The sequence below is a fragment of the Prinia subflava genome, chromosome 23, assembly GCF_021018805.1.
Source record: "Prinia subflava isolate CZ2003 ecotype Zambia chromosome 23, Cam_Psub_1.2, whole genome shotgun sequence".
NCBI lineage: Eukaryota > Metazoa > Chordata > Aves > Passeriformes > Cisticolidae > Prinia > Prinia subflava.
The window spans coordinates 5745685-5770821 of record NC_086269.1 but is presented as its reverse complement, the minus strand read 5'-3'; the positions used below and the strand labels follow the sequence as shown (position 1 = coordinate 5770821).

The following is a 25137-nucleotide window of genomic DNA, read 5'->3' as shown; positions in this document are numbered from 1 at the left end:
GGGGCAGGTGGCAGTGCCCTCTGCAGCATGCTCTGCCATCCCTGTTCCCACTGTCCAGGCTGGACAGGCCTGGAGCCAGCCCTGCCTCAGGAGCCTGTGGATGATGGTGTGTCCCTGTGCCCCCCAGACTGGCACTGCCAGGGCACACATGGCTGGGGCTGCCCCCAGTTTGGCTCAGCACAGGGACTGGTGTCTGAGGGAGGAGAGCCCTGTGTGCACAGAGGCACAGTGTCCTCCAAGGGCCTGGGGGGTGAGGAGGGGACCAGAGCAGCTGCAGGAGCCCCAACCTGGGTGGCAGATACTCCTGAACTGCACCATGCTGCTGGTTTGGGTATGGGCAGAGACCCCGTGGCACAGCAGAAGCACTGCACTCACAGGTTCACTCCTTCCCAGATGCAGGAGGGAAGGAAGAAACAAACAAACCAACAAAAAAAAAAAAAGACTGGAGCACACTCAAGAGTACCAAGAGAGCCACTCACAGGGAAGAAAGCTGCATTCAGGAGCCACAGGGGTGAAACGAAGCAGAAGGGAGAGGCAGAGCTGAGTACTGCACAGCACGGGGAAAGTTGTCCTCACTGAAACAGCCTGGACCACCTTGGAGGAGGAAGAGCACAGCTAGCAGGGTAAAAGGGAGAGAGGTGCCACTCACAAAACTTCTAGGCTGGTGGTGCCTTTAAGGTCTGGGAATTCCCTGATGTCCGTTGCTCCATTGAGAGACCTGCAGAGAAACGAGGGTGAGGTGAGGTGGGCAGAGGATCTGAGGCAAGTGCAGCTGTCCAAGGCTCCAGCCCCATCAGCTGTGGTGGCAAATCTGCTACACCCCGCTGTGACCCAGGCGCAGATCCAGCGTGTCCCCATGGCCCCGCGCCGTGCGGGTTCAGCAAGGTGGAGCTGGGCACTCCTGTGCAAGGAGACTTGGCAAGCTGAAAGCCTTCCCCAGCCATTGACATTCTTGGCATGATCTCTACCCAAATTAAATAAAAAACCCCCAAACAATTACCATGGGGAATGTAAGCAGGGCATCCCACCCAAGCCTCCCTGGGTCTATGCATTTGGATCTAAAGAATGCAGGGCTATTTGAATGATTTATTTTATGTGCCTGGGTGAGGCTTATAAATAGAGATTTATGAGGTTGCCTCTGCCTCAGTATTTTTAGTTCTGTGCCACAACAGGTTGGCTGAAAAGCCAACGTGGGGCAGCTGTTGTGGTTGAGGTGCTGCCCAGGCTCTGCTGGTGGCCCTGGAGCAGGCCCAGGGCCAAACAGGTGAAGGAAGCACTGGCTGCCCAGTAATATGATTTGTGCCATGGTGCTGCTGGGACGTGTTCCTCCACCTGTGGAGGAAGGCAGATGCCTTCAGTGTCCCTCTCTTTGGGCAATTACACAAGAGCAGCAAAAACTGTGGCACTTGTGTGTGAGGCCTTGGCTGCTCCTGGCACAGCTGTGGAGACCCTGGAAGGCCTCAGTGCCTTCAGCTGTGTGGGGAGGAGGAATTAGTGGCTGCCTCCAAAATGCTCTCTTAAGAATTATCCTTCCTTAGAAGAAAACAATTGCAGTGTCTACTCCTTGGAGTAGCCTTTGGGGTTGGACAACAAAGAGGCTTCATGGTCCTCTATTGGCACAGGGACTCTAGAAAAAAGGGAGGGAGGAGGCCACAAAGGTGCCTGGTACACAGGGTTTGGAGCTTGGATGTTACCTCTATGGGGATGTGCTTGGTGAACTTACAGAGTGTGGAGCTTTGGCAAGTACTGGAAAGCAGACTGTCCAACAAACTGGATGGGGTTGTCATAAAAATGGCTGCAATGGCAAAGAGGAACGGGTCAGAATCTGCTGCACATGCAGAAGATGCTGTTACAGGTCAAGAGCCTCAGAGCTACCAGCCATGCAGGAGCTGCTGCTGTGCTGCGGGGGACTCTTGTTCCCAGACAACCACAGGCTCTCCCACTGGCCTGTCTGGGCTGGGCATTACTACAGCTGAGGTCTCCTGCTGCTCTGAATGGGCCCTTTGGGGTCCTGCTTTGGGTTCCCTTTGGGAACCAGGCAGGCTAGAAAGGTGTAAAGCCCCTCTTCAGTCCTACTGAGAAACACCTTGCACTGCAGGACACCTCCTGTGATCTCACACACGCACATCCCCTCACACACAGCCCCTTTCCCACTTGTCACAGACAGTGAAGTGAGCTCTTCTAGGACCCAGCAAGATATGGGAGGAGTTGAGTCAGTTCCTACAAGAAGCACTTCCCCCCACTAACTGTGAAAGACTTTAGATGGGCGGATGCATGGAGAGATGAACATTCTGGGTGTTTGGGCCCCCGTCATCACACCTGGGTGTATGGGCCCCATCCTCACTCTGTGGATGCTGCCCAAGGGAGATGGAGATGAGGCTGGTTGCTCTGGCTGGAGCAGTGAATGGTTTCACCCAGTTGTCACCATAGCTTTCCAGATATTGATATTTCTATAATTTAAGTCCAGTTTGGAAAAGCAGAGCTTTTGTCACTTGCCACAATTTTCAATATATCTGTGGTTCAGAGAAGTATCCAAAAATCACTAACTGTGCCTGGGTCAGAGCAGAAATAACCTGACAGCTGGGTGTGTTTATCTGCAGAGCTTTGTGTCGCCAGGTCTGGGGCAGACATGCAGGAATCTGCAATCCCAGTGCCCTGACGTGTGGCTGCTCCTGGATGTGGCCAGCAGCTTTTCTGAACACAAGGAATAAACTTCAGCAGATGTCAACCAGGGTTTAGGCAGTTTCCATGCAGACCACCTGTATTTTGTTCCTTCCATGCTGCCAGCCTGCAGCAAACGTCAGCTGCAGGGACAGGAGAACCCACAGCAATTCCGAGAGGGAGCTGAGAAGAAGCAATTTCAGCCTGCTTTGGCACATGGATAGCAAATATCAGATTGGTGTCATTTGACTACTGTCAGAAATCCCAGGTAAAGACATCAGAAAATACCCCTTTCTGGGCAATATAAAGATGTAGGAAACATTGTTTAATTTTCTTACATTGTCTGAAGAAGGGGATTCCCAACGAATGCGTTCTCTGGAATAGCTTTGATGTTGTTGTTATGAAAACCACTGTTGGGAGAAACAAATATCTTGATATTAATTTAATTAACCTTCTTTAGTCAACACTTTTAAAGCCAGAGAGCCTTCAAAATGTACATCAAATGGGAGATATAGGCTCCTTCCCAGGTGCAGCATCATCCCAGCAGGTGAACAAGGCCTGTGGTTTGGCAGGATAAAATCTACTGCATTTACTCTGTGGGTGCTCCATATATGACTCCTCCAACCCCACTGAGGGTACAAGGACATAAGGATTAACACTTTACAGGTCAGGAAACAGAAACAAGCCAAATACAAATTTTTCTGTCCTCCAGGAACTAAAATTTTTATGGATGGTTTCTGTTACAGCTCCACAGCTGCCAACCAGAGTGCACCAGGAATTATTGGCTCACATGACTTCAAAGGATTTGTAGCTCTAGCTGGGGTATTTTTGGTTAAGCTTGAGAAAATTTTTATCAGCAAACTTTTGCAGCAGAAGAGAGCTCTGTGGCCACAGTGTGACCTCCTGTACCGCAAAGGCAGCCACAGGTTCCTGCGGCCAGGAAGACAAGCTCTGGGTGATGCCTAAGTTGTTTATCCCAGAGGAGTCTGAGCAGGTGATTAGTTGATGACTGTTTGGAATCTGCCTCTTCTTTAGTGACAGGCATTTCAAAAGCCATCTCAAAGGGGATTAAGGATCTTATTCTCATTTTGAATGTCAGAATAATGATGATATCTGGGCTGAACAGAGAAATCTCATGAGAATTGTTCCAGGAAATAAAGAAGTAGTGTCAGATTTTTACTCCAAGGCTCCCAGAAACATGGGAGCAGCTGCTTTTGTCCCACCTCAGCCTGGCAGCAGTGTAACACAGGAACTGTGGATCCACATCAACTCACCCCACCCTGGGGCTTCTACCCTTGTGGGTGATAAGTGGGCTGGTTTCTTATTTTTAGTGTCTCCCAGGCTGACCAGTTAGAGGAAGAAGGGCTATCCACTAAAATGGTCATAAACTTTGGTAATTCCCTATTATAAATTTATCCTAAGGGAGATAAAACAGTTTCTTCACGTTAGAAGAGGTAGCACAGGGCTTGCAGAAACTGTGGCCTCACAATAACAGGGGTAAGTCCAGGTTGTGGTCCAAAGCTGGGGAATGGACAGCAGAAGCAGCCAGAGAACAGATGGAATTTGAGCCTCTGGGATGCCACAGGAGAGTGAGGAACAGCAGGAAGAACCTGCTCCAAGGCTGGCAGAGACTCCCACTCCCCTCTGTGGTGTGGAGGCTGACAGGGAGGTGGTCAGGGCTGATGGCAGTGGAGGGGATAAACTGCTTTAATGCAGTGGCTAGGGCTGAGAAGGAAAAGAAAGGCTTGGACTGAGTGCTCTCCTCAAGTCAGAGCACACGAGATGCTTTATAGGTCACTCTCCCACAGGGAGTGGTTTTGAAAAGGAATAAATGGAAAATCTCACAGCTCCTGCAGTCGTCCCAGTGTCCTGATAGCCCCGGGGAATTCCAGCAGCTCGTTGTAGTTCAGATCCCTGAAAGACAGAGAAGGGAAAAACATTCATTAACATTTCTGTAGGAACTCAACCATGTTTATCTGTGCTTTGAAGCCATGGAAACTTGGTTGTTAACACGGGAGACAGGTTTTTCCTACCGTGCTGATCCAGCCACTGCCTGGAAAACACAATTTCACACATTCCTGCAGCGGGAATATTCCCTGCTAGGAGCACTGCCAGGTGAGAGCCAGTCCAAGCCGTGGCTGCTGCCGTGGGGCTCCTCGCTGCCAGGTGCCCCCAGCACTGGGCAGGGCTGCTGCTCCCCATCTCCTGAGGGCCCTGGCCCCTTCTCCCAGGAGCTCAGCCCCAGGCCTTTGGCCCTGAGTAATTCTTCTTGCCTTTCCAGGTCAAAATGGGATTCTTTGAAGGACAAGAAACACGAACAGCATCAGTTGTGCAGGGCCCATGAAGGGCTTCTCTGGGGCCCCGCGCCCTGTGGTGCAGAGGGATCAGGGACCATTCCCTCAGGGTTTGTGCTGGGGATGTTGGGTCTCCTGCCAGTGGGACATGCTGTGACTGGGAACAGAGGGAAGAGGAGTCTGTGGGAAGACTCAGGTCTTCTGATGGTTGGAGTCAACCCCACATTGGAATCTGTGAGCCAAAGCTGGAAGTGATGTGCAAGAGGTACTGACACTGTTGAGCATTAAGTCTAATTTGCTGTGTAGTAAAAGAAGTAAAATAGCTATGTTGGTTGTAATGACAAGTGTAGAATTTACCCACCCCGACTTGGCAACTAAAAGAGATATCTGAGTCTGAATGAAATCTCAAGAGTTCTGTTTGTTCTCCAAGGATGGGCTGAACCTCTGGAAAAGGATTTATTTGACCTTTGGGGCACTGCTGTCAACCTGGGAGGAGAAACCCTGCAAAGGCACAAATCCTGCTGTTGGCTGGAGGGTGCCCAGGGAGACTGGCTGGGCTTTGGGTGTGCAGCACTTCTCCAGCATGCCCAGCTTTCTCCTTGGAAGGCAATTTCAGCTGTCACAGTAGCATTTGACCCTGTCCTGGCCATCCCACTTTGCAATTCTCTGAACTCTGAAAACCATGCCACTGTTTCCTACCTGCATGACACTCACCAAGTTTTAAGTGGGAGATACCTTGAAACATGATTACTGGCTCCTGGAGATTACTGTATAATTACACTTAATGAACCTCAAAGTAATTGCCATGTAACCTGGGTTGTGGTTTATGGAACAGAAATAACAGCATTTACACAGCAATGGGCTGCTGCCCAGTTACCCAGTAATTCTCATCCTCTGGGGCAGGCATGGTCATTACATTATGATCTCTCTTGGCCCCATTTTCTCTTACATCTTCTCTCATTACCAGTGCCCCTGCTTGGGAACGATTCCATGGCACCACCTCAGCTTTGCCCTGAAGGTGTTTACATGGGAAATCAATCCAGAGAGTCTCTCCAAATCAGTCCTTCCAGGACTTCCAACTTATATGATTTATGTCTTAGGGAATGCTTATCATGGAATTACAAGATAGGGCACAAACCCAAGAGGAAAACACGGAATGAGGTTGTCGTGGGCGGGTTTTGTCTCGTGTAGCTCTGACAAGGTCCACACCAGACATTGCTGCTGGATTCTCTGAGAAGCCCAGGTGCTGTGGCAGGTCCTGCTTTGGCAGGGCTTGTCCCCTGACACTGAGGGGGATCCCTTGCACAGGGATCTGGATAAAAATGAATCCTGCTCCTGTAGGAGCCAGAGAGGGTTCATGTTGTCTAATAGCTGGCAGTGCTGGCAATCAGCAGGGAAGGAGCTGGCATGGCTGGCAGTGTGGCCATGAGCTCTGCCTGCCTGGTGCCCACCCTGCAGTGTGGTGGCAGGGTCCCAGCACACCTGAAGCTGCTGTGCTTGTCCCAGGACTGCAACAGGAGTGATATGTCCCCGTCAAACTTGCTCTGACACACTCTGTTCTCATCTGGCTCCAAGCAGATCAGTGGTTTTCCTCAGTCTTCTCTGCTTGAACCCAAATTGATCTGTTCAAGGACAGATAGCCCAAGACGTGACTGCTCATAGCCTCACTCTTTGCAGCTCTCTATCAGCTGCTTGGATGCTCTTGGCCAGTGCTTGTGGATGGCACCTGCCAGGTTCCATCAGGGCCTGGCTGAGGCTCTCATTGCCCAGCCTTGGTTACCAGGGGCACAATTGTTAATGACACATCCCTTCTCTGCTGCTCAGACAGACACAGGAGTGGATTTCCTAAGTGAACAAGCAATGGGAAGTGCAGGCAGGACCCCACTGGGCATTTTCAAGGCATCAGTCAAATCTGATTAGCCTCCAGATCACTGCACTGGTTGAAATCAGAGGCATTAGCAGCCTAAGTCAACTGGCAGCCCCAAATTATGCACCTAAGGTGTATAATACCTTTAAAAATTTCACCCTGCAGTGACTCCCTGAAGTTAAAGGCAGATTCCCCAGGGAGCAGGAAGCTGCAGAGGTCATTCCAGGCTGGTTGTCTTCCTGTGCCACTTCCCTCTGCTGCACCACAAACTGGGGCTGGGATGAGCCCGTGTGATGCCAAGGTACTGTCCCTGGAGAAGAGGCCCTGTGAGCCCCAGCCCCGGGTGACAATCAGCCCATCACTGCAGTGTCACTGCCACCGTGGGGGATTTCTGTGATGGCACAGGGCTGTTTCTGTGAGCTGCTGACAGATGGAGAATATTGCCCAACAGCAAGGAGGCTTGGCTCACCTCTGATTCACTAACAGAACAAGGGATCTTAGATCTGCAACCAGCATTATTTACAAGGAATAACTCATTGTGCTGTAATATTTGCTCCTGTCTTTAAAAATGTGTTTCCTTTCCAGCCTGCACCTCTTCCAGGCAAGCTGGTCTTTCATCAGCAGATGAAGGTTCTGTTTGTACCTCCGCATGTGTGCAAGTACGTACAGGACCAGCTCTTCCGAGCGAACACACACCGTTCCCAGCCCTGGCAGCGTCCTGGGGCCTCCCTCCCCTCTGCACTTGACAGGTACAAAGAGCATTCATTGTCTTCAGCAGCTCCCGCTGGGTAGAGCCCATCTTGGAATGCTGGCAGACGCTGGGCTTGCTGGAAAGTGGAAATGCAACCAGGTGCAGTTGTGGTGCCCCATCCCAGCTGCCAACCACCCCGTTCTGCTCACGTGTGAGACAATGTGCCTGTGCTCGCTCCTGCCCGTGCTTCCTGGGGTTTGGGGAGGTGAGCCTCCCTCCTGGAGAACAGCCCCGCTGCTCTGGGGAGCAGGTCCCTGAGAGCTGCTCATGGGTGGCTGCTCTGGGTGCCGTGCTGCTCCCACTGCCCTGACTTGTCTCCAGTGCAGCTCCTGGCCAAGCTCGGCCCAGTGCAGGGGGTTCAGCTGGCTGGAAGGGGCTGGAAGAAACCAGCACTCAGGATGGCACTCAGGTGCCATCTCTTCCCTGCAGTGGGGCCACTCTTCTCAAAGCTCATGACGTGAAAAATTCCCTGCCCCTTATTGTTTCACAGAACTGGAGTGGGGCTCTGGGCCAGGCAATGACCTAGAAACAGCATTCAACCTCCACCACCGTGTTCCTGTCAGTGGGGAAGTTTCTGCTCATTTAGTGAAATTCAGTCCTTAGGTCCTTCCACAGGTGCTGTCAGGGTCCATTTGTCCCAGACATCTCCTCTCTGCCTGCTGTCCCAGGGGAATTTGGCCCAACCCCTGTGCCTGCTGGTGGGTCTCTGGAGCTTCTCCTCCAGCATAGGGTCGAGGCAGACTGGAAGGACTCACAGCTCAGAGGGTCAGGGATGATTTTGCTTTTTGATTCCAGTGGCAACAAAATCTCCTCTCCCGAGCATGTCAGTGAACTGCCCATCAATCACAAACCCTCTCCAGGAGCTGGTGGGTGTAGGAAATGGAGGTGCTGTAGCAAACACCTTGAAGGGTTCCCTTCCTCTCCCTGCCTCATCTGAGGTACTTACTTGGGCAATGCTTTGCTTCCCTAGCTCCACACTCTGACACTTGCCCACTGCTTTCAGATTCGGGATGATGCAGGGAAAGCTGCAAAAAGCCACTTCACTGTTCCCACTGCACTGCTGTGGCATGGGGTGGGGTGGCCAAGGAGGCCTCTTGGCCCAAGGGAGATGGACCTGGCAGTGCTGCCTCAGCTCTGGGGCCTGACCCAAGGCTTTGTGAGGAGTTTCCTGGCTGTGGAGTGCTGTCCTTTTTGGCACAAAGCAGATCAATGGCAGCATCACTTGGTGGAAGGAGGCAACACACCATGGCCATGGCTATGCCAAACAGTAGGGAAACCTCACAACAACAGCAAAAAATTAAAATTAATGAGCATTATCAAGGGCTTTTGAAAGCCAGTCAGACAAGAGGTTCAGAAGCGACGTGCAAGAGCAATGACCTTTCCTCAGCTGGGCTCAAAGATACCAGCTCTAGCACGGCAGTAGGATGGCAAGAGAAGCCTTGGCTGTTCTTCTACTTGAATGGAAGCCTCTAAAAGGTCACCCAGTCTGCCCAAGACACAGTGAACTGGCTGGCTTTCCATTGTTTTTATTGCTAGAGGCAGCCTATAGCTTCATATTTGGAAGATCTTAACCAACCCTGTTGTTTATTTAGAAATAAAAGTAAGTTGACATCAAAGGCCCAGTTATTTTGGGCTTTAACTGCCAGGGTGATTTGAAGCTGACAGCAAGCAGCCTGTAACTATTAATATCTTCAGTCATGCCAAAAGGAGAGAAGGAGGGGAAAGAGTCTCAGGTCAATTTTCTGCCTGTTAGGGACTATTAGTGGTTCCACACAGGAAGCCAAAAAAAATAAAATTATATAGTACTATAAATTCTTCCATAAGCCACAAAACACCACAATTTGCAGCTAATAAACCTGAAGATGAAGTGAGATTAGAAGTTGTAGATGGGGCATTTGCTGACTATTTCAGTCCCAGTGGAGTTGTAGATGTCACCATGGTGCCTGGAGGGGACTTTGTGCAGCCTCCTCTGAGGACCTGCATTTTCACCTGTTCTGTGCTGGCACCTCATCAAGCTGCCACTAACTGTAATTACTTCCTCTGCTAGTTGTGCTGGTTACTGTGGGCAAATCAAGCACTGGGAATGATTTAATTGGTAGTCTGGAAGCCCAAGGGGGGCATGGTGACCACGTAGTTTGACCTCTTGCCCAGCACTAGCCAGAGAGCTTTACTCAGTCTCCATACATCCAGTCATGGCTTATGGCTGAGCTGCCAGATTCGTTCAAATATGAAAAATAAGTCCACAATCAGGTGTCATATTTTATGGGATCACAGATTCCTTAAGGTTAGAAGAGCCAAGATCATCCCATCCAACCACTAACTCCACACTAAACCATGTCCCTAAGCACCCTAAGTGGGTTTTTTTGAATATCTGCAACACTTTCTGTTGTGTAGCATCAGCCCAAACCCCACTCTCCTGCGTTTGGCAGGCAGTGAGTGTGTGCCCTTGCCCAGCTTGGTCTGGGGAATGAGAGGAGGGAAGGTGGATGTGGAAGGACCCAGAGCACTTGTCTGGCTCCAGGCAATGTGCCCATCCCCTAAAGGCAGACATGCAAGAGGGGGATGCTCACATGCACGGCAGAGAGGCAAGACCCGCCGTGGGATTCATCTGCTAGGGTCAGTGTTTTCACTGGGAAGTTAATCATGTCCTAGAAACCCCTTTACTTTTGCAAGTTATAAGGAGAAGCCAGGTTATGATGGAATTTGAGGGAGTGCATGTGTGTCCCAAAGGAGCAGAGATGGGCTGCCCACTGTGGGAAGGTTGTCAGGTACTTGGGGTACATGATCCCTGTCAGGAGCAAGCAGCAGCCTCTGAACAGTAATTCATTCTGACAGCCTGGCCTGGGAAAGGCTCAGCCTCTCACTGATATGGTGCTGCAGCACTTTACAGGGTCTCTGTGGCACTGATGGTCCATTGCTGAGGCAGGGGGCTGTCTGTGGGTTGTGCCTTGTCCCCCTGCAGCCACCAGTCCCTCCTAGTGCAGCTCTGATCTCCACTGGAAATGCCAGCAGTGTCCAGTGTGTGCCTGTTCCACCCAGGACTCCTGTCTGCTCTCTCACTAACAGAGGGAATGGATAAACCTTTGATATATTTAACAGGCCAGGGGCCTCGGTGCTGGGACACACAGAAACATCCACAAGCTGGTGGCTCAGGAGGCAGGCACGGAGGAGGCTGCTCTTTGCCAGGCTGGAGAGGAAGGCAAAGCTCTCCAGGGAAGCCTTGTCTACAGCAGAGCATTCCCCAGCTGCAGGAATGAAGCTGGGGATTTCTACCTGCTCCCCAAGGTGCACAAATGGCTGGTGCTCAGCCCCTGGAGCGCTGCTGCTGGCAGGAGGGAGCGTGGGATGGAGGCAGAGCTCCTGTGCATCAGCACATCCCTGGTGAAAACGTGCCCCCAGCTGCCTCTGCTGACACTCTGCTGCCTGCAAGGGCTGCTCCTCCTTTGCACAGGCATCACTTCACACTCACACACCTCGGGATGAAGAGGCACAGACAGCTGCTCCAGGAAGGGCTCTGGGAACAGGGAAAGGCTTAGGGCAAAAGGAAGCCCAAAGAGCCAGAGGAGCCGAGGGCCTCTGATGGGTCACAGACTCAGAGGTTGGGGCTTGGAGAGCCCCAGTGCTGTTGTTCATTGCAAGGTCAGTGGCAGGGGGAGCCAGGTTGGTGAGCTGGGCAAGAGGGGGTGTGAGGATTTGGTGGGCAAAGGGAGAACAGGCAGAGTCCTGCAATGGAGATGAGCCTTGCAGTGGGGCCATGGAAAAGTGCAGTACCTCCAGAACTACATTTTCACTTGAACTGCCTTTACTTTCTCTCTGTTTTTCTTTATAAACCTGCAAAATATCCTGTCTGACTGGCCTTGTGTTCTGCCAAAGCTCAGCCTGATTCCATGGTACTAGCTGGTTCAGAGCTGAGCTGTGGAAGGGCACATTCCTGGGAGTGCAGGCTCCTGCTTTAGGGGGAGAAGCTGCAGCAAACTGAGAGCAGGACCCAAGGAGACACCTAGTCAGTGCCAGGTGTGTTTACCAGCTCAGTTTTACAGGTGACTTTCTCTGTTTGGAAAAGTCCCTTTGCACTTACACAATGAACAGAACAGAGCTTACACAGAACTTTCTAGCTCCGTTCTTGGTCCAGGCACAGGGACCCATGCAACCAGGGCCCTGAGCTGTGGCCCTCTTTCCAAAAAGCCACATGTCCCCTTCCTTTCTCTGTCCCCTCAGCCTGAGTACCTGGGCCTCTCCTGAAGTCCCTTCCACCCATCCTCTGGCAAGGCAGGCTAGGCTCACAGCCAGGCTCTGATGAGCTGCTGGGCACCCATGCAGACCCTGCAGGGCTGCAGCATCAGCATGCTGAGGAAGGACCAGAGCAGCTCAGTGCAGCAAACAGGGTGTCCTTGAGGGGTCAGATCCATCAGCTGCTTTGGGAATTGCACAGGTTTGGGATTAACATCAAGAGACTGCACAACAGGCTTCAAATTAAACACGCTGATGGAGAGAAACCCACTTGAGGAGCAAGGTAGCATTTGGCAGAGAGTTTTCTGGGAGAACAGCAAAGCCTGTCTGGCCCTTAAAGTGTTAAACAACCCTTGTATGAGCTGTGCTGCAGGCATTTCCCATTTCCTTCTTCTTGCCTTCATTGCCCAAGGTGCACTTTATATTAATTTTCCCTTTCTTTTTTTTTTTTTTTTTTTGCCCATAGAAAACCCAACTCTCCAGAGGAGCTGGTAGGTTCCAGCTCTGCTCTGCATTTCCAGACTCGACTAATTACCTGGATAATGGGACGGGTGCTGTGGTAAGGGCATTTCCTGTGAGGCAAGGTTAGGCAGATAAAACGCCTGGAGCCAGCGGGTTTTGGATTCAGCCGTCCTGGGAGACGTTCCTAATTTATTAGTGCTATTTTTTAAAAATAAATTAAAAGGTTTTTAAATGAATGGAGATTTGCTCTTTCCAAGTGATTTATCTCCTTTGTCTGATGGGTGGAGGAGCTGGCAGGGCTGTGGGTGGGGAGGGAGAATCCAGGGAGATGGGAAACAGTGGGGTCACCTCAGGTGGAGGGGATGGGCGAGGGCTGTGTGGCCTCTCTGAGCAGCCCGTGCCAGAGATTTCCCAGGGGAGCAGCACTTCTGGGGCAGATTGTTGCTATTTTGGCTGCAACCCGGAGGCCTCCAGCATTCTGAGCCGGTCCAGGGGAGCAGCCATTCATTTCCCAGCCCTGCCTGTGCCCCTCTGGGGGCTGGGGAGGCAGAGCACTGCCAGGGCATTGCCAGGACACTGCCAGGACACGCTTCTGCTCTGTGCCAGCACCAGGGTCTGTCTGTGGGAGTGTGCCAGGGCAGGAGGAGCCCTGACCCCTACCCTCGGTCCTTGCTCCATCACAGGGCCCACAGCTCTGACTTTTGCATTTTTCCCTTTGCCTCAGCAGCTCCAGACAGAGCTCTGAGCAGGTACTGGGGAAGAGGAGGTGGCTTTTGTGGTGGGGGACCCTGCACATCCCTTGCCAGGGTGCTGCTCGGCACTGCCAGCCCACCTGAGCCACACCTGAGAGCCCAGACATGCCAGAGCCACTGCTGCTGCCCACCTGCCTTGTGCAGAGACCCCAGGGACTCGGTTCCTGCTCTGTGTGTGTGTGTGTGACAGCCACCCCCAGGGCCACCACACCTCTCCCTGCTTGGACAAAACAGTCTGTTGGGAGAAAAAACCTTTTCCTCTTTTCTTCAAAGCAGAGATCCCATCCCTGGGGCAATTTCAGTGAGTCACTTCCACACCTGCTTTGGTGGAAGATTTGGGAAGGTCCACGAGGAGCCTCTGTTCCCTTTCAGCTGCACTCTGCACTTGCTCTCTGGGGCCTGCTCTGCCCTGCCACGGGGACACTGAGGGACACTGAGGAACACTGAGGGACATTGAGGCACACTGAGGGACACCTGACTAACAGCAGGGAAGGTGGGAATGTTAAATGATGGTCTATGTGGAGATGGAATTTGGGGCCAGCTCTGAAATTCAGTTGCCATGATTACATGCCCTGCCTGTGGCTATCTCTGAGGCACACACACACACACACCCCTATGGCCGCACAGGTTCAGGTCAGCTTCCCCTTCCACCCCTCTGCACAGAGCAGTGACCTGGGGCTTGTCACATGGCGGGGCTTCACTCATTCCCTTCAGCTGTGATCCATGAAATATTCATATTTCAGGGACACAGAGGATAAATTCAGTGTTGTCAAATCTACCTAACAAGGCTGAAGGTGAGCACTATGACGTGTGAGGCAATTGTCCATCAGCCTTTAGACTGTGTTCAGACTGACAGCAAAGCTCAGAGACCTCAGGACACTGCTCAGCTTTCCAGGTGAGGGTGGTCAGGAGGAAACCTGGGCATGAGACCAGCCTCCCTGTGGATACTGATGTCACAGGGAGCCCCTCATGAGAAATCCTTCCCTCATACAGCAGTGGGGAGCCTGGCCCCTGTGTTAGCATCGTGCAGGTGTTTGGATGGCAGATTCCCCTTGCTGTTGGTCTGAAACCACAGCCACGCTCTGCCCAGCACTGACCCCAGCAAGGTCTGAGTGCTGCCATCAATCTCTGTCACTGCAGTGATGCTCCTGGCTGCAGCTGAGCTGCTCCTTCCATCAGCCTTTCCACAAGCACCCCTACTCACCAGGCTGATGATACACAGCAAGTCTCATCACAGAATCATGGCATGGTTTGGGTTGGAAGGGACCTTAAAGATCATCTAATTTCAAGCCCCTGCCATGGGCAGGGACAGCTCCCACTAGAAGGTGTCTAAAAGCCTTGCCCTTCTCACTGCTTTGTTAAAGACTGAGAAATTAGGTCTGAGATAACCAGGAAATGTGCAAGTCCAGATCTTTCCATCCAAATGGCAGAGGCAGGTTGTGTTGCCCGATGTTTTACAGCAAGAGTTAAACATCCCAAAGGACAACGCACCACAGGGCAGGACTGACAAGGCAAATCTGGAACAGGGAAGCAGTGCAAACAGCAGTGTGTCTGCAGTCTCAGCTCTTGGCATACCTTGCACCTACTTCTTGCAAAACTTGCTGCTTCTCTTGACTCTTTTTCATTTCACCTCCCCATTCCTCACACTCTTGGGATACCCTCACCTTGTGCCAGGCCATTTGCTGTGGTCCAAACATTCACCTTGGCCACAGGCCTTCCCCTCTGGCCATGCTGGATGGTGCTGGATGTCCTTCCCTCGGTATTTGTGGTCTCCATGCACAGCAGGGCAGTGCTGGCTCCTCCCTGCATTTCCTATGGGCATCCCCTGGCCTTACACCTTGTGTAGAGGATCGAGGCCATTACCCAAAGGGGCTACAGGAAGAATGTGTCACATCAGGATATTTACACTCTTACTTACTCCATGTCTCTGGGAAAGGGCTAAAAATTGCCAAGCTTCTCTCGCTCTGACCATCTTATCCCTGGTTTCATGGCTCAGATTGGGGCTTCTTCCCACAGTCCTGCAGGGTTGTTCTGTGTCATGTCTCAGGCTGACGGGAACTGGAGAGGGAATCTCACTGCTTTACAGGGCTGTTTCGAAACCCCTTTGGGAATCTGGCCCAGGCTGCTGTGACTTGCTTCCAGCCTACCTGCCAGCTTTCCTTCCCAGGAAGGGAGGCTGGGGGGGGGGGGGCTGGGGAGCAGCCAGGTCTTGCCCCGACAGAGAAAATTTTCTTGGAGCTGCTTTCTCCAGTTTCACGCTGGTGTTTGACTCGTTGAGACCTGGTGGGTGCTGCACATCTGCCTGTCCCCCATCAGTGTGGAGAACATAGAGCTGCCCTTGCTGTGCCCTTGGCAGAGCTGCCTTGTGCATAGAAGCTGCAGGTCAGTGCAAGGGAAATGTGAAGTCATTGTCTAGCTTAACCTCTTTCTAGATTTGCTGCCCTCCTGAAATGCCAGGGCCAAGCCCTCTCCAAGAACAAGGATGCTCTACCAGGATCTGTTTTTGCAGAAATGTTGGGACTTGGGGCAGGTGAGCAGTGTGGTTGTACTTATGCAGCTCATACATCGCTGAGACCTGCACGGGGCAGTGCCTGATGCTTCTCTTAGGGTTTTGGCGTTTAATAAAAATAGAAGTTTTCCTGTCTAGCCGAATATGAGAAGAAATATTTCCCTTAGGGAGACAGAGGTTTTTGCACCTAAAACTTCCCAGGCTCTTCTGAAAAACCCCAAACAATGTTTTCTTCTCAAATTTTACAGTTCTTCAACTATTGTGCCTGGTTTATAATCAGCATCTGGCCACAAATACTCATTTTAGGAACCCTGGAGAAATTTCTGTCTTCACCAACCTTTACCATGCTGCTGCCTTCCAGGAGGTAACGCCCACGGGGTAACTGAGAGCATGGTTTGGCCTCCACAAGCCAAGAAAATGTGCTAAGTGCTGTCAACAGAATGTAATCATAACTTGAGTTGAAGGGGAAATGTGGAGACTGTAATCGTCTCCACATGCACAGGAGCTGAGAGGTGCTAGGTAGATGCAGGTCTAGCAGCTTGGCTGGGGTGGTGCAACCAAAAGCTTGGCAGTTTTTTGCCCCAGAGCTTGCCCAGCTTTGGTCAGCAGACAGGAGGGTGCTAAGGATTAACATGAGGGGGGGCTCCTTGTGAGGAACACGTGTTCCTCCAGGATCACTGAGTTAGAATATGTGCTGGCCCAAAGGGGAGAATTGGATGCTCAGGCCAAGAGGAGTGAAGGCCTCTCTTTTCTCTGGAGGATGCTTCAGAGCAATCAGATGTAGAGGAGAGTGGAGAGAGTCTGGAGCTCTCTGCCACAGCCCAGTCCATCCTGCAGGGCCTGGACACAGGCAGAGCCCTGCTTCACCAGGACCACCCTTGGAGGCTGGATCCTCCCAGGGCTGCCTGATCAGCCTCAGCAGAGACAGGGCTTGCAGGGCTACAGAGCTGCAGAGTCCCCACATTGCTGCACAGTCCTGTCCCTGCAGGCACTGGGAGCAAGAGCAGGGGACACAGAACCCCCTGAGTGCTGGGTGGCACCTCAGATGAGCAGCAAAAGGCAAAGAAAGTGTGAGAGCAGGAGCAGAGGGGAAGAGAGGAAAAATGAGCATTCAGCACAAATGGCTGAGGAAACAGAATTATCTCCCAGGGCTGTGAAACCCTTTAGTCTTTCCCACAGCAAACAAGGGGACACCTTTTCCTCTGCAGCTCCATCCTGCTTGGGATGGGCAGCAGCATCTCAAATCACCCTGGCTGCAGAGAAGAGCTTCCCAGACCTGGCTGGGATATTGCTGCATGTCTGCTACAGCTATAGCCCAAACAAGGTTTTCTTCCACCAGTGAGTTCTCTGCTTCTTCCTGCAGTTCCCTGCCTTTGTGCTGCCTGGGTGCCACGGCTCTGCCCTCACATATTTGCCTGTGACCACCAGAAATGACTGGGGAGAAAGCCAAGCCGGGACCCGTGGGTGACCAGAGGAGACTATCCATCAGCCTCCCACCCCTGGCACAGCTCAGCCTCTCCCCAGCTGAGCCCTTCTGGGTGGTCCCAGGATGTGCCAGTCTGCAAGGAAGAGACAATGTGTGTCCTGGTCCTGCCCTGAGGAGTGTGTCTGGGGACCAAGGGTTTGCCTGCTGCTGCCACTCCTGCCCCATAGCTGCTGTTGGCACCATGCTGAGCACAGAGGGGCCCTGTCTCCTTGAGTGGCACTTGAATGCTGGGAAGCAGCATCTCCTCCTGCCTTGACCTGGACCCCCTGGCTCTCTTGGCAGGAAACGAGGGCCAGACTCTGACCCCAAGCCTGTATGAAAGGACATGTTTCTGCACAATTGAAGGCATCAAGCACCTCTTCCAGTCTTTCAGAGCTTCAATTTATTTGTTTGCTTGTTTATGTTTCCTCCTGGGCCAATGCACAGCACACGAGGCCCAGGCAATTCATGCAACTGTCACAGCACAGGGAGTGTGTGGCCAGGCTGTGGGGTGACATTCCCTGAGTTCAGGGTGAGTCCCCTGCTGCTGATCACACAATCACAGAATGGTTTGGCTTGGAAGGGACCTCAAAGCTCATCCCATTCCAGCCCTTGCCATGTGCAGGGACACCTTCCACTATCCCAGGCTGCTCCAAGCCCTGTCCAATCTGGTCTTGGACATTTCCAGGGATGGGGCACGCACTGCTGCCCTGGTGACCCTGTGCCAGGGCTTCATCACCCTCACAGACAAGAATTTCTTCCTGATCTGATCTCAATCTACCTTCCTGAAGATATGTCCTGGAGGTGAGTTCACTCTTGCTTCCCATCCTCCCTGCATCTTCTGATGGATTGTTTCCCAGCCATGCCAAGCACATGGTGCACAATGAAGTCAGCTGGCTGTGGGTGATGCCAGCAGACATGAAATCATCTCAGAGATACCCCACAGACCCCTGAGGACTTTACAGGCCCCAAACTCAAGCCAGCCCCTCACTTTGGTGGTCAGGTGTTGGGGAGGCTTCCTCCATGTGCTGAGGAAGGAGACACACTCCCTGAGCAGGGAATGCATCAAGCTCTTGGGATTGCACCTGCACTAGAATGGTGTCCAGAGCCTCAGGACCCCTTGCCATCCACACTGCCCACATGCACAGCTCCTCCTGCAGCAGCAGCAGACCCTGAGCAGCTTGCACAGCCACGGAAGCAGAGCCCAGGCTCTCACTCCCCAGTGAGCATCATGCCCTGGGCACCCACCCCTGCTGCTGCCCTCAGAGCACGGTGACCAGTGACACATGTGGGGCTGACCCCCTTTCCTTCATGCTGTGCTGGGGCCTGGTCCCACCCCGTGTCTTTAGGACAGAATAAACCAGGGCACTCACAGAGTTTCCAGGCTGTGCAGCCCATCAAAGCCGTTGGCTCCCAGGCTTTGGATCCGGTTGTTGTGCAGGTGCCTGTGGGCAAAACAGAGATGGTCAGTGGGGGTGCAAGCTGACCTTTTCCTTTGGTCTGAGCTGTGGTCCAGAGCATCCTGTAAGCTAAGCACAGCCTGGGCTGGGATGCCAAGGGCCCCAAGGGGTGCCCTCTCTTACCCCATAAGACACATGCTGGGTGCAGTAGTGCTTGCAAAGAGCTACAGAGCTCCCATTCCTCTCAGGAATTCCAGCCTAATGTAGGAGTTTCCCTGAGATCTCCACCTTCACAGCTGCCAGGTGGCTGTGGATGAACATGCTTAAGCAAGAAGCTTGAAGAAACACCCTAGAGCTCAACTTACCCTAGAGCTCAGCCCACTGTGTGGCTTCACCAGCTGTTCATGGGCACTGGGTGCTATCTAAGGACACAATCATATTTGGAATCCTTGGAGCCTTAGTAGCAGCAAGGAGATTTTGAGTGCAAAATCATCCTGTTAGTCACAGTTTATTATCTTTACATAAAAAAGAAACACAACCAAAAAACAAAAAAACCCCAAACCACTGCCAGTTCCTGGATCAGCTCCAGTTTGATTGCAGTGAGAGTTGTCTTCAGTTCCGTGCTGCAGAGTGCCTGGCTGAAGTGCTGGGGCCATGCCACAGGCTGATGCACATTCTCTGCACCATAGGAACAGTTTTTTCCTGTTCCCCTTCATCTTGCTGCTACATGCCATGAGCATCCAGTGCTTACAGGCTTGGAAGCTCCCAGCATTAATGTTGGCACTGGGCAGCCATATGCTGGGAGCCCCTGCAAAGCCACCTGGCGTAATTTTGCCTTGGAAGCTCTGTAGGTGATGAGTTTCTGGAGTTCTGCTGTGTTTCCATGGAACCCCCACTCCCCTGTCTCAGTCTTTTGGTAAACCCAAGGGCTTAATCCCTGGATTCCTTGTCTTGGATTATCAGAGACTTGTGTATGTGTGCATCTCTCAGTGCTTCTTCCATGTCACTTCCTTTACAGCTGTGAGCTTCTGGCTAATTGTGCATCTCCCTCTGAAATCCCACTCAAAGGCACCTCCAAGTCCATGGAGAGAGTTCCTGTGAGCAGCCTGAGAAAAGTCTGCTGAAAACCAGGAGAAGACAACCCACTGCTGCCCAGCCTGCACTTCTACCAGCCTGCACTTCATCCCCTTGGTGATACCTGTGCTTGCACTGCCACAGTCTGTGTGATAAATGCCCAACAAGGAGGGGCAGGTCTCTCAGGGCAGGTTTCCCCATCAGTTCGGATTCTCTTTTAATGCCAAGTTCACATGTGGTGAATTGCTGCCATCCCATTCCGCTTGGGGGTCCCTTTGTCCCATGCCCATGGTAGCACTAGCAAGGAAGGCACCAGCCTTTGTCCAAGGCTGCTGCCTCCTTCCAAGAGCCTCGGGAGGCTCCATCCTGGCAGGTGGATCAATGATTTTTTCATTATTTGCTGCTTGATCTAAATGTGTCTCAGCTTGAAAAATCTCACTCCACCTGGATTCAAGTGTGAGCTGTTTGGCTGAGCACAGGCAGCTCCCACTGCCAAATATTCTAGGGTAAAACAGCAGGAAGCTGGGAGTGGAGGAAGAGCCAGGCTCCAGGGCAGTTTGGTATGGACTGCAAAACAGAAACCAGCCTGAGACGGATGTTTGTCATAGGGATGAGAACATACAAACATTTCAGAGGAAGGGGAAGGGAAGGGAAAGATAGCTGATAAAATATGTTTGCTCCTTTGAGCAAACGGGAAAAAAGAAAAGGATGTTGCCTGCAAGAAAACTTGGATTGTGACTTTTAGAGGAGAAAAGAAGCCTGAGATCAAAATGAGAGAAATTTTTGGGAGAAATTTCTGGGAGAAATTTCTCTTTGTCACAAGAAAAGAAGCTTGTGTGCCCAGATGGTTTCCTCCATCAAATGTTAACAACTTCTGGCCATGCTGCCTTCTCTTCAGTTGGTGCTGCCAACCACTTTGAGCTCCTTTAGCACTGGATTCTGCATTTGGCAAAGAGAGGGTTGGGGTCTGGAGTTCCTGTGGGTTCACTTGAAGAGGTATCACAAGAACTCCATGCCCCAAGCCCTGTCTGCTGTGAGGGGACAGAGTGGGGACAAGGGAATGCTGACTGCCAGGGAAGGTGTGAGTTCCCTGGAGCTTTGTCAGGACAGTGTGGCTGGACACCTTGGGCAAGCTTGGCCACGCTGACCAGCTGACTGCTATCACTGCAGTCAGACAAGGAGACAGCAGAGAAAAGCAATCACCTGCTGCATTTATATTTGGCTCTAGAGTGCTTTGTTTGGAGGCAGAGTAATGAAAATCATCCGAAGCAAGTTCTTTGTTGGTGAGAAAATTATGAATGGCCTAAAATGGGAGTTATAAAAAAATTTGCTGTCCAAGCTGAACTCTAGAGTTACCCAACCACATGGCAATAATAGAAACAAGAGAGCTGGAAAGGTAAACACTTGAAAAGACGTTCCTGTCTTCCATCCTGCCTTTTTCTTTCTTCCCTGGTAAACAAATTTTAACAAGTGGAATTGCAACATCTCCAGTGCTTGTCAATTTGAGCTCAGCCCACACGACGTTATATTCTGCCCCATAAATTACAGATCAGCAGGCTTGCTAGCAGCTCAAGGTACTTGATTCTGGGCTGTAAACAACCCCTGTGATGCAAAAATATGGCAAGTCTTTAAGCCTTTGCTGCTGGAGCTAGAGCACACCAGTCTCCTTGGTCAGGACAATGGGCTGTAGGATCTGGATCTCTTCCTTTGCAGGCCATGGAGTGGGGATTGGTTTAGACAATCACCATGGAAGAAGCTGTGCCCAGGATGAGGACAGTCACTGCTGGCCTGCAGGCTGTTCTCAGCCGTGCACTTCCATCAGAAAACACCAATTGTCACACTGAACCCTGGCAGGGTGGGACTCCAGGTGTCGGAGTCCAGGACATCCCTCTGGCCACCCTGGAGGGTTTGGAGACCAGAGAGGGGGTCTGGCATCTGTACAAGGGGCTCAGCCAGCCTCACACAGAGCCCAGGAGGACACTGCCTCTGATCCCTGGCCATGGGAGTGAATGCTCACATTGTTTGAAGAATCACAAGCCAAGGGAATTCGAAATAAGTAGTAGTTAGTTAATCACAGAGTGTGAATGTAGAATCTAGGATTTTTAGTATATGGGTTTGAAGAGGCAAGACGGAGGAATTGGGGAGTAGTCCTGTCCTCCTTGTTCTTGTTCTCGTTCCCCATTTTCTGCTGAGTTGGATCACAAGGATTGGTTTAGGGTAGAAATGACATGTTAACATAGGTAGTAAGTGTTGGTAAGATTCTGTAAATAAAAAGTTCGTTGTGGACGGTGGTTGGGTCAAGGGGACCGTACAGAAAGCCCAGGACCCTCTGACCCGCCCAGTCCTGCTGCGTGTCCTGCTCTGCTGGGGACGCCCTGCAGAGCTGGGAAAGAACTGAGAGATAATGAAAGGATGAACAGCCTTGGAAACATGCACTGGCAGACTCTGTTTGTCTTCTCTGGCTCTGGCACTGGACCTTTCAGGCAAGAAAAGCTCAAAAACCCTACAAACCTCAGGGAACAGCAACCCCGAGGAGGATCTCAGGGAAAAGCAACCCTGAGAGAGGGGCGCCCAAACAGGGTTGTTTTTCCCTGAGAGCCAGGAGCTCCTGCAGCAGCACAAGGGCCCCCACCTGCCGTGGGATAAGTGAGCTCCTCTGCTGCCAGCTGAGCCCTTGCTGTGGCTAACTGAAACCAACAGAAATGGCAGTGGCTGCAGAATCCCACGCAGGCTGGGGAGAGAGGCTGCAGCCTGGCTGGTGCCTCAGGCAGTGAGAATTTAGAAACAAAGCAGAAAAAAATCAAACCCTACAACATCCATTCTGACCCACAATAAGAAACATGCAACAGGTTCTAGAAAGATTTTCTCTCCTTGCCAATAATTTCTTGTTGGAAATTGGGAATAAATGCGACTTCCCCCTATCGTTCATGTAGCACCCTTAGTCAAATTCATTCAGTTTTCATTTGACTTCCTTTTCCATTTAGTTTTTCAGTAAATTGAAAGGTCCTGGGGAACAATCTGAGAGACAGTCCAGAGGCAGTAACTTCACCTCTGGCAATGCCACCTCCAAGGGGACTGCACATTTGTCTTACACAGAAGGGAATCACGGTGCCTAAACACTGCTTTAATGAAGGTGCTGTGGACAAGGAAAGGGAAATTGTGTCAACATCTGCCATGAACACTGGTGGCAGCAGATCTGGCAGGACAATCACACTGCTGGTACCCACAGTGGTTACTGAACATGTGGTTAATGAACAGAAATGGGTGCAGAGAAGAGCAGTAAAAATGATCCAAGGGCTGGAAAAAGAATAGGATGAAGGCTTAGAGAACTCAGTCTGTTTAGCTTATTAAATAAGATCAAGGGGATGAGTGCAGTGTAATGTATAGGATTCTTCCTGGTTAGAAACTGGGTACTGAAATGGTTCTGTGATTTAGTGGAGGAAAGAATAATAAGAACAAATGTCTGAAGTCAAAGCCAAAGAAAATTCAAATGGGAAATATGAGCACTTTTTTTTAACACTAAGGATGATTAACCACTGGAACAGACTACAAAGAGAAGTGGTGGATTTGCCATTGCTTTCATTTTTAATGACTTCATTTTTTTCTTCTCCAAAAGGACAAATGCAAACATTTTCCTTCAATTATTTGCATTAGATGATTTGAACCAAGCTCAAATCTGACATCATATGAATTCACCCCTGACCAGCCATTGCCATGATGAGCTTCCATCTTTATTGTGGCAAAATTGTCTTTTTCCTCAACTTGGCCATGGATAAGTAGAAAAATCTAAATCATAAATGGTGCAAATTCCATGGATTATTTCCATTAGTGAAGGACCAGCATGAGACTTGTCTGGTGAAGAATAAAGCTCGATCAGAAGTGACCTTCTCAGGGTACATTGGAGCACGATTTTCTTCTTCCTCAAGTGCTGGAGAAGGAAATCCACTTTTGCCAGGGCAGCGAGCTTGGTCCTCTGAGAGAAGAGGCACTTTTGCCAATTAAAGGGCTCATGAATGGGACCCAGATGTTCCAGGCAATATTGTTCCTGGTGATAATGAATTGCACATGCCTGGCACTCCCTGCCTACACCGGGGTTCCCAACAGCTTCTCAGAGAGGCACTGGTAACTCCCTTGCACAGGTGAGGGCAGGGATTCACAGGCTCATCCTGCTCCAGACTGGGCTTTGTGGTGCTAGGAAGCTCCAAGCCCCACAGATGTCAGCTGAAATGACGATCAGCTTCCCTGGAAAGCAGGGATGTGTTGATCTTTGCCTCCTAGGCAAGGAAGACACTGAAAAGCAGTGGTCCCTTCTGAAAGTCTCAGCCAGAGTTACACCAGAACAAGGACAAGATGGGAATGGGAACCCAGAGGTCTTGCAAACAAGCTTTCTCTTCTAGTCACTAAACCATTCTGTGTGTGTGAGAGCTGCATTGTGTCCTTTAATGACAAAAACTGCAAGAAAGAGAAATTCTACTAAAGATTCAGCTGGAAGGTGCTGCTGAGTGACCTTGAAAATAAATTATCAGCTGATATTCAGGTTGTGTGAATGTCAAGTTCACCAGAGGGGAGAACCAGTCTTATGTGAGCATCCACACTATCAGGCTTCTATAAATCTTCAGGAAAGAGGTCTTGGTGTTTAGTAGCTATGAAAAAAAGCAAATGAAATGGCAGGGATAGCTAGAAGAGGGGAAATGGGCACAGAACTTTGTACCATGATAGAAACCAGAATTAATTTTTGTCTTTGATACAGTGTATGGATTTGGTCTCTCCATCTGAAGGTGTGAAGAAAAAATAAGTGTGATATGAGAACCAAATTCTGATTTTACACAGACAGGTAGTAACAGGACAAGGCAAAAAGAGGGTAGATTTTTTTTTTGGCAACTGAGAGAGGGTTGATTTAGATCAGATGTTGGGAAGAAATTTTTCCCTGTGAGGGTGGGTTTGCCCTGGCACAGGATGCCCAGAGAAGCTGTGGCTGCCCCTGGATCCCTGGAAGTGTTCCTGGCCACTGGAAAGGGCTTGGAACAGACTGGGATAGTGGATGGTGTCACTGCCATGGCAGGGGTGGAACAAGATGAGCTTTGAGGTTCCTTCCAACCCAAACCACTCTGGGATTCCTTGTTGCAAACCAGATAACTGGCTGGGGCCTGGAAGAGCTGAGCTGAGGGAAGGGTACAACAGACAGTAACAAATACAGCAGCAGCACAGATGAGATGCACACAGAGCACAACAATTAGAGGGTGTTAAGCAAAACTAACTGGTAATGGCACGAGAACAACTTTCCCCAGAGTCCATTTTTTTGACCAGGTAGGCAAGGGTGAGGGGCAGGTTAGAGGAGTGGAGCTTCTCTTTTGCTCCCATTACAGGGCCAAATTGACTCCTGAGGTTTCCAGGAGCTAAGGCTACCTGTGGACCCAAATGAGGAAGGATCTGGGTTTTGACCTCGTTGGCTCTAACTTAAGGGGTTCTCTGCTATGTGATGAAAGTAAAACTACTTAAAGATTTCCTCTATCCAGGTCCCTCATTACAGGGAAAAACTCTCTCCTGCTTGGCCTGTTTTGGAAAGTTCACTCCAACTCTGTGTCCCACGCACATCCCAGCATCTCTGCTGAGAGCTTTGGTGACATCAGGAAGGAAGGGAACTGCAGCCCATTGCAGAGAGGCATCAGCAA

At 51.0% G+C, this 25137-nt stretch overlaps 1 protein-coding gene across 1 annotated transcript in view; it reads right to left on the bottom strand.

Annotated features, from left to right (window-relative positions):
* Positions 1-25137, bottom strand: part of LGR6 (leucine rich repeat containing G protein-coupled receptor 6) — a 154084-nt gene that overhangs the window by 23110 nt on the left and 105837 nt on the right. Inside the window, exons 6-10 of the mRNA XM_063418666.1 lie at positions 18365-18436; positions 4507-4575; positions 3000-3071; positions 1724-1795; positions 650-718 (exon numbers count right to left, since the gene is read on the bottom strand). Of these exons, the coding sequence (XP_063274736.1) occupies positions 650-718; positions 1724-1795; positions 3000-3071; positions 4507-4575; positions 18365-18436 (354 nt within the window). The remainder of the gene's footprint in view (positions 1-649; positions 719-1723; positions 1796-2999; positions 3072-4506; positions 4576-18364; positions 18437-25137) is intronic.